Raw genomic sequence first — 11,771 nt, 5'->3', positions numbered from 1 at the left:
TAACAAAACAGAATAATAATAATCAAATATTGGTAACTTAATTGGTAACATATATGAATATCGGCGTATAAACCAATAATATACACATGCCATAGATCTATACTACAGTACCGTCCTCGGTGGCGTCGTGGTTAGGCCATCGGTCTACAGGCTGGTACGTACTGGGTTCGGATCCCATTCGAGGCATGGGATTTTTAATCCAGATACCGACTCCTAACCCTGAGTGAGTGCTCCGCAAGGCTCAATGGGTAGGTGTAAACCACTTGTACCGACCAGTGATCCATAACTGGTTCAACAAAGGCCATGGTTTGTGCTATCCTGCCTGTGGGAAGCGCAAATAAAAGATCATTTGCTGCTAATCGGAAAGAGTAGCCCATGTAGTAGCGACAGCGGGTTTCCTCTCAAAATCTGTGTGGTCCTTAACCATATGTCTGACGCCATATAACCGTAAATAAAATGTGTTGAGTGCGTCGTTAAATAAAACATATCTTTCTTTCTTTCTAGAAATGTTTAAACACATTAAACATTTTCAAACAAATTGAATTTCATATTACGATTCCCAATAATTTGCATGTAAATTGTAACATATGATGGTTTATTACCATATTAATGAAACGTAACCCTTAGAAAGCCTTAGTCTCGAAGATATACAAAAAATGTGAAAATCATAATTTTTCAACTTTAGTCGACCTTAAATGACCCCAAAACGACCTTCAAGGGTCAAAGTCCCTTGGGCACCTGCAGTAATCGTAAACCTTATCATGAAAGCACCATTAAGCATGGGCACCCATTTCTAATAAAACAGGCTACAAAAAAACCTTTTTAGAGGTATTTTACTGACTTGGTTGGGCGTCTATTATAAACGACGATTGTCCTTTATTTGGCATTACTATTTATAATTATGAACTCGCTGGGCATTAATGGGAACATATTGTAAAATGTGTCAGTGGGAATGGACCCTCCTTCATTGAGGACATTTTTTCACCATATTTAAATAATGTGGAACTGGTAAACCCCTCTGCCCCATGGGCATTTATTATTATGACATTTGTGGTTGATGTATTGTCGATGCGACATTTGTGGTTGAAACCTTTGTGACATTTGTCGTCGATCGTTTGACATTTGTCGATGATTAAGACATATGTGGGAGTGAAATTGCGACATTTGTTGATTTTGCGACAGTTGTCGGCACTAGGCTACAGTCGTATAACCCATTAGTTGTTAACCTGAGCGCACCCGTCTAAGTCGGGAGTTGGTGAAATTACAACGCAATTGTCGAGTTGGCCAACTTTGTCGTGACAGCTGACAGTCTGATCCGAGCATAAGACATCGGTCTTGAGGATCGTATATAATGCATTCTCAGCCACACTCCGCCTCCTACCCAGAGTAGATGAAACCGCTAGCCTGGTGCGCGGTCCATCAAGTATCGATCCCTGTCGATGGGTCCGTCCATTAGGTTGTTTCTCGTTCCACCCAGTGCTTCATAAAGACATATTAAAGATCCCTTGCTACTAATCGAAAAAGAGTAGCTCATGAAAGAAAGAAGTGTTTTATTTAACGACGCACTCAACACATTTTATTTACGGTTATATGGCGTCAGACATATGGTTAAGGACCACACAGATTTTTTTAGAGGAAACCCGCTGTCGCCACATAGGCTACTCTTTTACGACAGGCAGCAAGGGATCTTTTATTTGCGCTTCCCACAGGCAGGATAGCACAAACCATGGCCTTTGTTGAACCAGTTATGGATCACTGGTCGGTGCAAGTGGTTTACACCTACCCATTGAGCCTTGCGGAGCACTCCCTCAGGGTTTGGAGTCGGTATCTGGATTAAAAATTCCATGCCTCGACTGGGATCCGAACCCAGTACCTACCAGCCTGTAGACCGATGGCCTGCCACGACGCTACCGAGGCCGGTAGTAGCTCATGAAGTGGCGGTGTCACGGGGATTCTATAATACCCGTAACTGAATAAAACACGATTGTCCAAATATCTCTCCTAACTGTATATCTATTAGATCTCTCTGTAACGGGCGGTTATATCCTAAGGTGGCTCGTCTAGGTATGATCAGAGATAAGATCTTATATAAAGTATATATTATTATAGCACGTTTAGTTCACTAGAAAACACAACAAAAACACAATACACTTTGGAATCTGTATTAACCTACGCTGACAAATGTACTGCCGCAGTAGTTAATTAACAACAACAAATAATAACAACCCAGAACTGATCACTTAATTAGTTAATCTCTAGGTGTCTAGTTTACACAATATGCTAATCACTTCACCGTAACACAACACCCACACGTGTGATAATTGAGAAACGTTTCCAGGAGAACTTAATTAATAAAGGAATTACAACTCTATTCCTAACTGGTTAATTTTTAATTAACCCTAACTACTCATTCAATAACCTTGTAATACAGAATTAATACTGGTACCTATCACAATAAAGACAATAACCTACAGTTTACCTAGGTCCTCTAGGATGACTGGTTAAGCTTTTTATAATTATTTAGGACAGTGAGCCTACAGATTACTGCGTCAGATGACCGGCAGCACCGTCTAAATAATATTGGTATAATACAGTATTAAAATATTTAAGGTCACATCAATCACATCAAGGTTATACACAGAGCAGAAATAAAATTATTTACCAGTCCGGACGGACAGCGATCCCCTGGAGCCTTCCTAAAACCCTAGCTATTTATTCAAAACTCGCAGAGACAGCGAATATCGCCTGGGGGTACATCGCGGCACCTCACGTATCATCTGATATTTCCACCTCTCCCAGAGTCGGTATATTTTCTTAGATGACCCGACATTCTGTCGCCAGTCGCGAAAATCACGGTTGTAAAAACCGCACTCGCGGAGGTATTACGTAACTACTGGCCACCTGGCCTCCACAGCTGGACTAAGTGCATATTGGAATGCACGGTCGCGCGAAAGTATTACGTAACAAGTTGCCCATCTGGGCTAAGTGCATTTGGAACTGCACACGGTCCTCTAAAACAATTAATATCGCCACAGGCGAAAAGAAATTAAGAGCATGTACCGTCACAGGCGGTAACAGGTTTCCTCTCTCATTATGAATATTGGGGGCTGTACGTAGCTCAGTGGTACAGCGCTCGCCTGATACGCGATCGATCTAGGATCGATTCCCGTCGGTGGGCCCATTGGGCTATTTTTCGTTCTAGCCAGTGCTCCGTAACTGGTGTAAAAAAGGTCGTGGTATGTACTATCCTGTCTGTGGGATGGTGCATATTAAAGATCCCTTGCTGCTAATCGAAAAGAATACCCCATTAAGTGACAACCGCGGGTTTCCGCTCTCAATATCGGTGTGGTCCTTACCCATAGGTCCGACGCCATATCACAGTAAATAAAATGTGTTGAGTGCGTCGTTAAATAAAATAGTTTCTTCCTTCATTCGTTATGAATGCTTGATGATGATTGATAATTCAGTGTGCTCAAGTGGTGTTGTTAAACAAAACAAACTTTTTAACTCTCATTATGTGTGGTCCTTAACAATATGTTCGCGCCATATATAACCGTAAATAAAACTGTGTTGAGTGTGTCGTTAAATAACAACATTTCTTTCTTTTTTCTCAGCCAGTTTTTCGTATCAACCTTTTTTCAGTGACTCGACTCCTCACCCTCCATTCTTATCAAATCTTTTCTAGAACCTTGGATCCCTAATAAATGAATAAATGAGAACTGAGTACCTTTAACACAATCAAATCTACTGACGTTGCTTCGTCTGTTAATTAATCGTAATTCACAGGTACATTGTGGTGACAGGGACAACAACTTTCAGCGTAATGGACAATTCAAACATTACAACATGGGTTATCTTTCTTGAAAAATACCAGCAACTTGAGAAAATGTTTTTAAAATTTTTTAAGATCAATATCGAGAGCTTGGCAATCATAACTCGCTGTACCCAAAATAGTGGTTTTTGGAACAAAGTAATAATTGTTTTGGGTTTTTTAAGAAAAAAAGTTTGAACCTTAAATTGTTTAGAACAGTCCGATAACAAACCTTTTCCCCACATTATATCTATTTGCATAGCTCGAGTACTGTGCCTTTCGAGAACTAGACGGACATTTGAACTGTTATGATCTCACTCACTTTCTCTCTCTCTCTCTCTCTCTCTCTCTCTCTCTCTCTCTCTCTCTCTCTCTCTCTCTCTCTCTCTCTCTCTCTCTCTGTCACACTCTGTCACACTCTCTGTCTCTCTATTTCTCAACTCAAGATAACTGTATAGCGAAAACACGGAATAGCTGCTTATCACTGGGTAGGCAATTATTCCCGCTCTAATACAACGATAACCCATGTTTGACGTTAAATATTTTACATATTAACTACTAATACCCACACTACAAGAAGGAACCAGACGGCAGCCCCTTTCAATAATGTACCGGTTAAAGGTGCTGACGGCTTTCTTCCTCGTGTGTGTATATTAACTAACCACTAAAAAAGTTAACGTTAAAGTTTGTTTTGTTTAACAACACCACTAGAGCACTTTGAGTTATTAATCATCGGCTATTGGATGTCAAACATTTGGTAATTTTGACATATAGGCGTAGAGTGGAAACCCGCTATATTTTTCTATTAGTAGCTGTAAGTTAAATGTGCCGAGGTGTTGCTAAACAATTATTTCTTTGCTTTTCTTAGGCGGGACGTAGCCTGGTGGTAAAGTGCATTCTTGATGCGCGGTCGGTCTAGGATTGATCCCCGTGGGTGGGCCCATTTGGTTATTTCTCGTTCAGCCAGTACACTACGATTGGTATATCAAAGGCCGTGGTATGACATGTGCCATCTTATTTGTGGGATGATAAAAGATCCCTTACTACTAATGGAAAAATGTAGCGGGTTTCCTCTCTATGACTGTGTCATAATGACCATATGTTTGACATCCAATAGCCAATGAATAATAAATCAATGTGCTCTAATGGTGTCGTTGAACGAAACAAATTTTCTTTCTTTGCTTTCCTTTCCGATATTAGGTGTCAGTCTTAGACGATGACGTCAAACACAAACCTACAGCAACCACTGTGAAACAGCGAGGCGCACTCGGCGACAGTTGTATACTTTACTAATCTTACTTAGTAACAGCTGGAGTGTTGTCATTAATTGTGCACAATAATCTATGACTGCTGGTAGTCGACAAGGAAACCGCATGATGGCGGCTTTAAAACGATACCAAGCAGAGCATTGTCCTTTAGGAGGAATGAGACGGTTTATACCGGATTACTGAGATGCATATGACAGATGATCAAATATGGTTAATACGGTAAGATAATTTACGTTAACAGTTCTTTAAAGTTAAAGTTTGTTTTTGTTTAACGACACCATCTAAATCACACTGATTTATTAATCATCGGCTATTGGATGTCAAATATTTAGTAAGTTTGACATAAAGAGAAAACCCGCTACATTTTGTTTTTCATTAGTAGCAAGGGATTTTTTTATATACACCATCCTACAGATAGGATAGCACATACAACGGCATTTAATATACCAGTCGTAGTGAACTGGCTGGATCGAGAAATAGCCCAATGGGCCCACCGATGGGAATCCATCCTAGACCGACCGCGCATCAAGCGAGCGCTTTAATGTTACAACGGCATTTAATATACCAGTCGTAGTGAACTGGCTGGATCGAGAAATAGCCCAATGGGCCCACCGATGGGAATCCATCCTAGACCGACCGTGCATCAAGCGAGCGCTTTAATGTTATCCCGATTACATATACGACATTTTCTCTGTGATCGTTCAGTTCCATAATATTTTCCTTGTTCAGTGAGTAATTGGTGCGATGAAACACGAAATATTATAAGAGATGAATAACAAATAGGTAATGATATCCTCAGATAATATTGCAAACAAAAAGTATCTGTTAAATGCCTTAAAATATTACATTTTGGTGAAATGTTCAACAATTTGTCTTATTTCTGGACTACAATGATCTGACAGGCGCATTTTATCTCTTTTTATAAATAGTACATGATTATAAACTTGCTGATTAAACCATACATAACCAAATCCTAAAGAAAATAATAAATGTTTTACATGGTGTAGCTAGTTATGTATTGTTGTACCTACCAGCATGGCAAAGTGCGTATAAAAGATCCCTTGCTGTGTTTAGTAGGAGTAGTCCAAGTGGCGAAACGGGTTTCTCTGTCATGCTATTTTATTTCTCTGCACCGGCCTCGGTGATGTCATGGTTAAGCCACGAACGAGAGAAAAAAACAATCAGTTAAGTGGATCCACCGAGGTGGTTCGATCCTGCGACGCAAGCACCTTAAGCGAGCACTCAACCGACTGAACTAAATCCCGCCCGGCTACTATATCAATTACATTTGAATATACATGTACATGTAGTTGTAAATGTTACACTGTCACATAACTATGGCAATGAAAAAAAATGAAAAAGGGTTTGTTTTGTTTAACGACACCACTAGAGCACATTGATTTATTAATCATCGGTTATTGGATGTCAAACAGTTCGTAATTCTGACATATAGTCTTAGAGTCTTAGACCATTCTGTAGCCAACCAAATGGGGAGACCATTCTATAGCCAACCAAATGGGGAGATCATTCTGTAGCCAACCAAATGGGGAGACCATTCTGTAGCCAATTAAATGGGGAGACCATTCTATAGCCAACCAAATGGGAAGATCATTCTGTAGCCAACCAAATGGGGAGACAATTCTATAGCCAACCAAATGGGGAGACCATTCTATAGCCAACCAAATGGGGAGATCATTCTATAGCCAACAACCAAATGGGAAGACCATTCTGTAGCCAACCAAATGGGGAGATCATTCTGTAGCCAACCAAATGGGAAGACCATTCTGTAGCCAACCAAATGGGGAGACCATTCTGTAGCCAACCAAATGGGGAGACCATTCTATAGCCAACCAAATGGGAAGACCATTCTGTAGCCAACCAAATGGGGAGATCATTCTGTAGCCAATCAAATGGGGAGACCATTCTGTTCTGCGGCTACGTGCCACACATGCACATAGTCAATGACTTAGTCGATTATTGGACGTAAATAAAGTAAACATCTGTCTCTGGTCTCTGTGTCTTAATATTGTGACAGATGCCAGCACTTCTCGGTATTGTGATGGCGCGTTCCTATAGTATGTATAGTCAAGACCAGCACGCAGTTCTCAGCGGGGTCGTTATGATGAATTTCGATATAATAAATCCACTGCCACAGATGGTGTGTGAACACAGTGTGGCCGTGGTTACCCAGTGGAACATGCACGCTTAAGTAAGTAGCAAATAATAATAATAATAATAATGGGTTCATATTATCGAGACATAGAAAATACTATTTTCCTTACCGATTTTGTCGATGAGTAATGCTCAGTAGTTTTAATTTAGAAATGCTTAGAACTGTTAAATGTTTTGTGCGTTTGTACGTGTTGTTCTGTAAAATTAAAAGCGCCGAGAATGGTACGTGTAATATTTAGATTATTACTACGTTAGTATCTGTTGTGATTTGAACTGGTGATGGGAGTGGGCGAAGGAAATTAATATATATTTTTAACGACAAATCAGTACATTTTAAATTACTTCTATTTGGTGTCTGACGCATGTTTGTCTGGATGTTTGGTTGATCCAGAGAGAGAGAGAGAGAGAGAGAGAGAGAGAGAGAGAGAGAGAGAGAGAGAGAGAGAGAGAGAGAGAGAGAGAGAGAGAGAGAGAGAGAGAGAGAGAGAGACAGAGAGAGAGAGAGACAGAGAAAGAGAGATAGACTCAGACAGACAGACAGGGAAGAGGAGCAGAAAGAATGAAAGAAAGAGAGCGCGTGAGGGGAAACCTGCTACTTCAACTTTAAAAACCTGTAAAGGATCTTTTATATGCATTTCCAACACATAGACAGGACAGTACATACCACGACAGACTGTACCAGTCATTGGGTACTTGTTTCGACAGGACAAAGCCCTAGTCAGTGATCCACGTGACAGGTCGGATATGACCACTGTGTAACTATTGTCCGTTCCATCCTCCTACAAACATATTTTTGTAAATAATTTCAGTTTGGTTTGACGTAAAAAGAAACGTAAAAGTGTTTTGGAAATAAAAATATGTGTGCAAAAAACAAAACAATCGGTTCAGAAATGAATAACTTGTATTAACTGTCATAGTATGAAAAAAAAGGCGTTCTCCGTGGGACGGACTACAGTTAAATAAAGCGGAACGTTGCTTTTAAAGTTTATGTAATTTTTCTTTATTTATTTGTTTGTTATTCTTTTTTGCTTTTAGTTTTGTTCTCCCTATTTTTCTACTTTGTTTTCTCTTGTACCGTCCCTATATTTTTCTTTCTCCGTTCGTTGTTCGTGGTTGTTGTTATTACACTGTGAAACAAGACGGTGGTATATATATAGCGATAAAAACAACACACAAAACAAGTCAGGATAATGTATAAATATTGCTGATGTTAGAACTTGTAAATTGTTGATAGGCGATCATTCACCTCCTGTAGTTAAAATGAACGTGTGGCTTTTGTGTATTGACAAACAGAAATCAATTTGTGTACTGTGTTTACAGTGACATAGTGACGTACCTGGGAGTTTGACAGGCGCGGATCCAGGATTTTTAAATAGGGGGGGGGGGGCGAGGGCATGCTCCCCCGCGAAATTTTGAAATAAGTGCATTTTTGTGTAATTCCACTCTAGTGTATGCTATAGTTAAAAAACATAATAACTTGACCCGAAAAATAGGGGGGGCGGGCCCCTTGGGCCCCCCCACTAAATCCGCGCCTGTTTGCGAAGCCACACGTCTATAGCGACATGATTTCACTTTAAAAGTCACTAGTTTTCTTTTACAGACATATAGCTCAGATAGCTGAGGTGTCTGCCCAGGACAGCGTGCTTGAACCTTAATTGGATATAAGCACGAAAATCAGTTGAAATGAAATGCGCGTTTTAAAAGTGCAGTTGTTTTACAAAAGCCAAATTGATTTCCTGCAGTGTGTATTATTGTAACATTCTAGGATAGACATATTACACACACATACAAATTTCATATACCTGCACTTACAATGTAAACACCAAATACAATATAAGTCTATATACAACTTGTAAATGACGTATTAGTAGCAACCTCAATATGTATATGGAGTGCATAAATTTAAGATGTAAAACGCATAACAGTGGGTTTCAAGTTTCCATATTCACGTTCCCGCAACCTCTCTATTCTATTCTACAAGACAGTATGGCGAGTATTACATTACATTCAGAGGATGATCACATGACAATATTTCGACTACACTGTTCGCTTTAACAAGAATATGTTTTTTGTTGCATGTTGTTATGAGGGTCCCAGAGGCGGAATCATTCTGTTTGTTGCTGTCCGTTCCCAACCATTTCATAAATAATGGCTGCAATCATTTCAAAGAAAAGAAAGTTGAATGTTTGCATGGATAATTGCTGCCGTTTGAGCACTTGCTAAAGTGGGACAGTTTTATGCACATCGCAGCTTTTTTAATGTTCCATTCACGATACAATTTATTTGAAATTATTTAACATAGAAGTCATACATTTACAATAGCAAAGAAAATAAATTAAATTAAATTAAATAGATAATAAATTAACAATTTGTGGCATATTTCAGGGCACAATGAATGGTGATGGCGCTTTTGACAGCGCATCGACGCCGCTTTTTCTCAACCAAATCAAGGGAGGTAAGAAGTACGTGGAGAGTTGTCCCGCCGACTTGAGCGGCAGCGTCGAGGAGAAGAAGGACCGAAATTTCGGCGCCATATTTGAACTGAGAAAGACTCTGATCGAGCGGCGCCGGTGGCTGGTCGACGTCGAGTTCGTGATGGCGATGGCCGGGATAGTTTTCATGATGGCCGAGAACGAACTGTTTTACAACAACTCCTTCGAGAAAGGAACGTCCGTGTCACTGATTCTTAAGACTTTCACCACCTTGACAACGGCAGTGCTTCTAGTCTCAATATGTCTGTACTATCACACTGGGATCGCCATTCGAATGGTGGACGGTAAGGTGGACGACCCGTTCGCCGTGACGCCGGTGTGGACGTGGGTTGGGTTGGTCGTCGAGATTCTCGTCTGCGCCGTGCACCCTTTTCCTGGCGACGTCCAAGTATCGCTGACGTCACCATCCGGAGATTACCGATCTCAGAGCATTGACGGAATTCTGTCGGTCGTCATGATGTTCAGACTCTACCTCGTGGGCAGGTTCGTCGTCGTTCACAATCGGCTTCTCACGGACAGCTCAACGCAAAACATTGGCGCCGTTAGCAAGGTCAAAGTGAACATGACGTTCGTTTTCAAGGCCGCAATGGCCGACATGCCGGGTATCCTGATAACCCTGATCATGCTCACCATGTACTCGGTGAGCGTTTGGTCGATGCGGACTTGCGAGCTCTACTACACTGGCACCTCTCTCAGCACCAGTCTATCGGAAGCGATGTGGCTCTCAGCCATGACCTTTCTCACTGTGGGTTACGGTGACCTGACTCCCACGACTCAGTGCGGTCGATTCATCGCCGTTGCGACGGGCTTGGGCGGATTGGCGACCACGGCTCTGTTGGTGGCCGTCACGGCTCGGCGCTTGGAACAGACGAGATCGGAGAGATACGTCCACAGCTTCCACAACAAAATACACCTTTTACACAAGAAAAAAAACGCCGCTGCCAACATAGTGAAATATTCCATCAAACTATGGACGCTAAAATGTCGACCCAAAACCTCGTCGTTGTCTTTAACGATAACCAACTGGAAGTTACGTAATGCCATCCGGACAATACGGCTTACTCGTTTTTCATTGGCTGAGCACGAGGATGCCTCAGTCAGCGTTATTGAGGTCTCCGACATGGTCTCCAGACTCAGCGACGTCGTGGATTCTTCGTTCCGGAAACAGAAAGATCTTTACAAATATATGCAAAAGCTCGAGACAGACATACTGGAAATTAAAGACGAACTTAGAAAGCGAAAGTCGTAGTAGTTATGTGCGTGCACGTAGACACGGGTAGTGCGCTTTTGGTTACCCCTTGCATCAACTAATCACAGTCAAAGAAGTTTTGTTGTGAAACCTAAAACGTCATCATCAGTGGAGGATGTAAGGTGTGACCCTGGGACGCTACTCCCCTCGGCACCCCTCAGGTGGCGAAGTGTAGCATACCTATGCTGTCCCTGTTGTTCCACGCGTTTAGTATTACTTAACTATCTGCTCACCAGAGGACGGATTCAGTTGGATGGAGCAAAATGGCTGTGCCCGCTATATATACTTGTATAATAACCGTCACATTTTTACCGTTTTGTTAATTAAATATACCGTATTTCCTCAAATAAGCGTCGGTCTATTAGAGGAAATACGGTACCAATATACTTTTTTATATATATATAAAACAGTTTATTCCATGAAAACGAATTGCCGCATTTACATTTGCTTTATACTCCCATGGCTTGAGTATAGTTGGTAACATTTTAAACAGATTGTTTTCTACAACCCTTTATTCAACTGCAATGTAGCAAGTAAAAATGCATGAAGGATGCATGGTATCAATATACTTGCTGATATTAAGCAACAATGTACATTAAATATAATTCAATATGCATACCAGTACAAAAGCCTTGCCTGATCGTCCCTAAACATTCATCCATTCTCTTTAAATATCCGGTATCCCGGATCCGTGTCTGATTATGAGGCACACATAAGGTAACCAATATGTGGCAAAATGTAATAAAATGTATTTTAAAATGCGGCAAATAAGCAATTAG

General features: G+C 40.9%; 1 protein-coding gene across 2 annotated transcripts in view; it reads left to right on the top strand.

The window, feature by feature from the left end:
- Window positions 1-5,162: 5,162 nt before the first annotated feature.
- Window positions 5,163-11,771, top strand: part of LOC121387968 (small conductance calcium-activated potassium channel protein 2-like) — a 6,966-nt gene continuing 357 nt past the window's right edge. Inside the window, exons 1-2 of one of the 2 annotated variants that reach the window (XM_041519151.1) lie at window positions 5,163-5,298; window positions 9,637-11,771. The exon at window positions 9,637-11,771 is cut by the window's right edge and continues 357 nt beyond it. In XM_041519151.1, coding sequence (XP_041375085.1) covers window positions 5,287-5,298; window positions 9,637-10,992 — 1,368 coding nt within the window. In that variant the 5' untranslated portion in view covers window positions 5,163-5,286 and the 3' untranslated portion in view covers window positions 10,993-11,771. Of the gene's footprint in view, window positions 5,299-6,943; window positions 7,289-9,636 lie in introns of those variants that run through there. The other variant, XM_041519152.1, reaches the window with a different exon arrangement.

This window comes from Gigantopelta aegis, chromosome 14, assembly GCF_016097555.1.
Source record: "Gigantopelta aegis isolate Gae_Host chromosome 14, Gae_host_genome, whole genome shotgun sequence".
Classification (NCBI taxonomy): domain Eukaryota; kingdom Metazoa; phylum Mollusca; class Gastropoda; order Neomphalida; family Peltospiridae; genus Gigantopelta; species Gigantopelta aegis.
This window is presented reverse-complemented; position numbering and strand designations above follow the sequence as displayed.